At 46.6% G+C, this 6,000-nt stretch overlaps 1 protein-coding gene across 1 annotated transcript in view; it reads left to right on the plus strand.

Moving 5' to 3' along the window:
* Positions 1-6,000, plus strand: part of CREB3L2 (cAMP responsive element binding protein 3 like 2) — a 193,675-nt gene that overhangs the window by 159,267 nt on the left and 28,408 nt on the right. Inside the window, exons 3-6 of the mRNA XM_086952474.1 lie at positions 1,941-2,113; positions 3,826-3,916; positions 5,189-5,373; positions 5,765-5,911. Of these exons, the coding sequence (XP_086808600.1) occupies positions 1,941-2,113; positions 3,826-3,916; positions 5,189-5,373; positions 5,765-5,911 (596 nt within the window). The remainder of the gene's footprint in view (positions 1-1,940; positions 2,114-3,825; positions 3,917-5,188; positions 5,374-5,764; positions 5,912-6,000) is intronic.

Below are 6,000 nucleotides of genomic sequence, written 5' to 3' on the forward strand. Positions count from 1 at the left end.
GTAGGTGTCTCCTGGGTTCTTGAAAGGGTATGCAGCTGTTCAGGTATTCTGGTCCTGTGTTGTGTAGGGCTTTGTATATGTGCACAAGAAGATTGAATTTGCTGCGCTTGTGAATGGGGCGCTAGTGAAGCTTTCTGAGCTGTGGTTGATCTGGGTATGGCATGGGAGGTACAGTATGAGTCTTGCGGCTGCGTTCTGAATGGTTGTCATGCAATTCTGGAAGGGAGAGTTTTGCTGTAGTCCAGCCTGCTGGTGCGGAGTGCTTGCGTGATGGTCCGGCTGGTGCTCGGAGGCAAACATTTGAAGCTCTTTCGCAGCATACGTAGCAAGAGGTGCACACTCCGTTGACTTGAGCCATCATGTTGAGATTTTCATCTAGGGTGATCCCTAGACTTCTTGCATGGTCTGTGGGTATTGGTGTTCGCTCCGAAGGCCACCTGGTGGAATCCCATGGGGAGGTCTTGTTGCTGAAGACCTGCATTTCTTTCTTGGTGGAGTTGAGCTTGAGACGTTGGTTTGCATCTAGTCTTCTACCATAGTCATGCAGTTGATGAAGTTGGTTCTGGTGGTGCTTGTCTTGTCCGTCAGGTAGAGAATGAGTTGGGTGTCATCGGCGTAGGAGATGACTTTGCTGTTTTGTATCAGATGCTGTTGGCAAGCGGTGCCATGGATATGTTGGAAAGAGTGGGATGAGGATCCCTGTGGGACACTGCATATCAGTCTCTTGGTCCCTGATGTGAAGGGTGGTAGCTTGACCCTTTGGGTTCTTCCAGTGAGGAAGGAACAGATCCATTTGAGAGCGAACCCATGTATGTCAATCTCGTGGAGTCTTCTGATGAGGGTGTTGTGAGAGACGGAGTCGAAGGCTGTCGAGAGGTCGAACAGAATGAGGGCCACTGTTTCTCCTCAGTCCAGTATATTTTGAATGACGTTGGTTGCACGATGAGTGCTTCTTTTTGTGCTGTGGTTCTTTCTAACTCCCGATTGTGTGCATTCTAGAAGATGGTGAATTTCGAGGTGGGTTGTGAGTTTCTTGTTAATGCTCTTCTCAATCAATTTGAGATAGGGCAGAAGGGAGTTGGATCGGAACTCAGTTGATCCATGTCAGCTGTGGGCTTCTTGAGGAGTGGGTAAATTAGCTCTGTCCACTTCAAGGTGGGAACTGCAGGGCCTGGAGGGAAAGGTATAGTCTTCAGCACACTGTGCTATAGTCATAGAGAACGAGCAGCACATGCTAGATTAATACCCTGCACTTTGTGGGATGATGGGGCAGATTGAGAAGCCTCAAACGTCCGTGGATCATGTCCATACAGTGCCCTGAGTTTGATGTCCCTTTAGCAGCCATGTCTGGATGTCCTTCCATGGCATGATCTGGATACCCTTTGAGTGGCCAGGGCTGGATGTTCTTCCAGTGACCTGAGTTGAATGCCCCTTGAGCGGCTAGGCTGTATATCCTCGAAATGGCCATGCACATGTGGACGTGAGCTGTGCATAGGTGCCTGTGAGTGGCCAGCCTTTAATTAGAAGGCACGTGGGCAGGGGATCTGAAATAAAGTGTTGTGAATGAACAGCTTTAGAAACACATTTATTTTTAGAGATGCTAAAGCCATGTTAACACCTGCAGTGCAGCAACTGCCAAATCAGTAGACAACTGCTTCCTAAGCCTTGAATGGAGCCCGGCCCCTCTGCAGATCACCAGCTTGAGTTCATTCTCAGCCAACAATTGTGGTTTTTTGGCCATGTTCTTGCAGTTTTCGTACCCTGGATCCCAGATAGCTGTGAGCATGTGAATGTGTGCAAAACTCATAACTTCACTGTCACCATTCATAAGCTTTCTTTATGTCATATCTGTAATTACAAACAAATAAAGCAAAACATTTTTGAAGCCCTATCTCGATTTCCTACCTTTATCTACGTCTTCTTCTTATGTGTTGCCGCAGATCTGAAGAACGGCGAGTGGTGTCTGAGTGCAGACGGATCTTCAGTGAAAATAAAAGAGGAGGAACCAGCACACTGCGACAGTCCTGGCTTGGCACCTTCCGTCACGCTGAACATAGGGATGGGGCCTGCACCTCTGCAGATTGTGGAGACCCAGCTCCCAATGGATACTATGGTAAGATACCCCAACTGCTACAGCAAGGAAATCCTTGTCAGGCTCTAAACCTGGTGATGTGTCTTTTTCGATCAGGAGTGCTCATGTGTCAATGTAACGAGTAGCTTAACCTCATGCGCGCTAGCGGAATTCCGCTCCTGTGCTGAGATTTTTTAAAACGCATGTTACGTGACGAGCTGGGCTCGTCATCAGCGTGCGAGGAGGCTACGCCATGACGAGCCCAGCTCGTCATCAGCGTGGAAGGGGTTAAGACCTACGTTGGGGAAGGGCTTGAGTTAAAGTTCGCATTAGCTCAGACAGTAGCTTTACTAATGGTAGTAAGGGCTAGATAAAAGGAAACCGAAAGAGTTAGAGGCCACATGAGAAATACTGTAAGGGTTAAGCCCAGTGTTAGGCTCAGGGTTATGTAAAGGAGACACTTTGGGGATTAGAGAGTCAGCCAGAGAAAATGAAATTAAAGATCCAAGAGAGAGGACACCCAAGACGTATCAATAATAGAGTAATCTTGCGAGATTATTTCTGATGTGATTATCCCAAAAAATCTCATCAAACCTTAATGCCATGTCTAGCGTTTCTGGCGAATGCATCGATTCACAGCTGCGGTGACCAGGCTGATTCTAGTCTAGTCTAGTCTGATGGCACTTTTCCAAGATTGACACAGACATTTTTTTATTCAAGGCTACCTTGCCAAGCTTGATGCAGGCATTTATCCTATAATTCTTCTTGGCCATCTCTTTCAGGGTGGGTGTAGAAGTGGTACGAGTGTGGGCTTGGAGGCCATTGGATCAGAGGACTTAAAGACAATGGGCCACATGGATCAAAATTAATTTTGCGATGACCAAATATACATTTTTACAGAATTGCTCTTTAGTAATCGTAAAATGCTATGTATGTAAGAAATCTCCAACGATTTTGCAATTCCTTAATACCACCTAATAGTGATTCGGTAAATAGCAAATCGCTATTAGGTAATATGACTCATTTGTTCCTATGGGCTGAAAGGCCCTTAGACAGAAATGGTTTTGCATTCGATAATTTGCAATTACCTATTTGGTAATCGCAAATTAGAGAATGCAAAGCCAAGGGTGCCCGGAGACCTAATGCCCCACAAAGCACCCCCCAAAAAAATTATGTGCACATGTAAATGTGTGCTACATGGCACGTTGAAAAATGCAGTTTTGTGCATTTTTCAAAGTTTGCACATGGTTACCATCAACTTGAAGTTCATGGTAGTTGCATTTTCCTTAATGCACAGTTTGCATTTGTAAAATGCTTCGTACATGTGCTTGCAGAATTTAAAATTGCTATTCCCTATTTGCATTCGCAGTTTTAGGTAATCCTAAAAAATTGCGATACCTAAATTTGCGACTACAAAGCCTTTCATACTTCGTGAAAAGCTATTTTGCATTCGCAAATGGACGAATTTTGTGATTCGCACTGATTTGTGAATGCAAAATTGTTTCGTACATGTGACACAATGTCTTGAATTCTTTCAGACAATAATTTTTTCCCCATAACCAAGTGCCCTAAGTTTGTAAAAGTCTGAGCTGCATAAGCAAAATGTACCCTGTAGTGGATGATCATGCCTGGACCAGGGAAGTAGGAGGTGTTGGTGGCAACAGGAGCAGTCAGAATTTAGTGAGAGGCGGTACGATTGTTTACAGCTCCGGCCCCCCATATCTCAATACTTACCTGCTTTTTTTTCTCCCTAGCAGATAAAGGTGCTGAGTCCAAACACACTTCCTCAGATAAAGCTGGAGCCTCATGAAGTGGATCAGTTCTTGAACCTGTGCCCCAAGGAAGGTCTGTATTCGATTGCCTTTCGCTAGCCAACCCTCCATCTCCTCAGATGCCTCATTAGCTAGGGACAGGCTAGCATAAATGTTCTGCACTTGAGTTTGACTTCTAAGCTCAACACCTTGAGTTGCACACACAGTCGCTTGCTGAAGACCGCTCACCTCCTTCATTAAGGTTGAGGCCTAGTGCCTGTCTTAATTGAGGTGTACTCCTCCATAATGCTACATTTCTACAATTGTTTGTTCTAGGAAGCCGTTCTTCTCCGTTTATTTATTTATGTATGGAATTTTTAATGCGCAACTAATACCCTAGGGTGTCTAGGCGCAGTAAGATCCTCTAGGATACAGTAATCAGTACACAAACTTATTGGTTGAAGAGCCAAGTCTTAAAGGCCCTACGGAAGCAGATGAGAGTAGGAGCGGTTTTGATATGTGAAGGGAGAGAATTCCACAATCTGGGAGTTGCTACCAGAAATCGTCTGTCACCCCAGGTGGCGGTGCTTGTTGTTTAGTGGTAGGTGTGTAGGGCTTATCTATTGTTGGTACCTGCCATCCTTCCTAGAGGACTAGATGTATTCAGCTGCTTCCCTCCTCCATTGATTACTAGATGTCTAGGGCTTACATTGTTGTGTGGGGCAGCTCTCGCCATTTGAGCTTGACATCTAAAGCCTCCCTATTTTGGGTAGCCAACATTTTCTTTCATTGAGGGCTTAAGGTGACTTTTGGTATTTTTTCAGGGTTTGCTGTTAAGGAGCTGTTCAGCTTTGGCTTGAAAACCTCTTTCCTTCAGGATTTGCTCTCTAGGGCCTTTCTCTATCAAAAGAGGCTGGCTTCCACCCTAGAACTTTGTGTCTGTGGCCTCTCCCTCTTCAAAGGAAACAAACAAAAAGAGCCCCATCCAGCTCTCATTGTATGGCCGCAAGTTCGTGTCCTTGCCTTCCTTGCCGTCCTTCTCCTTGTCACTGCTGTCTTCATTGCTTTCCCTGATGCTCTTCTTGTGGTCATCATACTCTTTGCAGCTGCCCTCAGTGCTGTGACCTCATTCTATCACTACTGTGCTTACCCCTGCTCCCATGATGCATGCATTGCCTCCCCTCTCTTTTCAGTATCACCCCCTTCATTTCCCTTCTCCTTGCCTTGTCTTTTGATTCCCTGAACAAATACAAAAAGTGACCTTCCTTGTCTAGTCCATTCTCAGGTAGGCGAGGATCTGTGGAGACAATGCTGGAACTGTTTGCTTAATCTTCATGTTACATATTTCTTCTGTTTCTCCCATCAGCCGCAATGGACACTCTACATTTGCCGCCCACTCCTCCCAGCAGCCACGGCAGTGACTCGGACGGGAGCCAGAGTCCGAGTAGGTCCCTACCTCCATCAAGCCCTTCACAGTCTCAGGCTCCTGGCAAAGTGGCACCTCGCAACCCTTCAGCGCTCTCCAACTCCCCGCTTTTGACCGCTCCACATGTAAGTGGCCATGGGAATGCATCGGAGGCTACAGCTGAGCTCTGAAGTCTGCATGGGTGGCGGGGAGCTAGAGTGGGTAGGCTCTGTCTACCAGGGCTCGAGGTAGGTCTTGGCAAGCCTGCAAGCAGTCCTAGGAGGACAATTCTGTACTGTAGCTATGAAAACTCCTGTTTGTTCACATAGCCAGAATTTGGTAGGAGGGATTGGTCTCATTATTTAGGAAATAAATGGTTCCTTTTGTTTCTCTGCCCCTTTCTTTGTCCCCATCTCTATGTGCTCCTCTGTATCTTTATTTCCCTCTTGTTTCTCATTCCCTTACTCTTCCTGTTTCTGTACTCTTCCTTGCTCCTGCCTCTGGACCTCACCTCTTGTGGCCATCTCGCTACAACAGAAGCTGCAGGGCACAGGCCCACTGCTGCTGACCGAGGAGGAGAAGAGGACGCTGATCGCCGAAGGATACCCCATTCCCAACAAGCTGCCCCTCACCAAAGCCGAGGAGAAGGCCCTGAAGAAGATCCGCAGGAAGATCAAAAACAAGGTAACGCCGCTTTCCCACAGGCTCTGATCTGTCTATCTCTGTCTGTCTGTCTGTCTGTCTATCTTTTTATCCCTCTATCTCTGTGTCCA

The sequence above is a fragment of the Lissotriton vulgaris genome, chromosome 1_2 (assembly GCF_964263255.1).
Source record: "Lissotriton vulgaris chromosome 1_2, aLisVul1.2, whole genome shotgun sequence".
NCBI lineage: Eukaryota > Metazoa > Chordata > Amphibia > Caudata > Salamandridae > Lissotriton > Lissotriton vulgaris.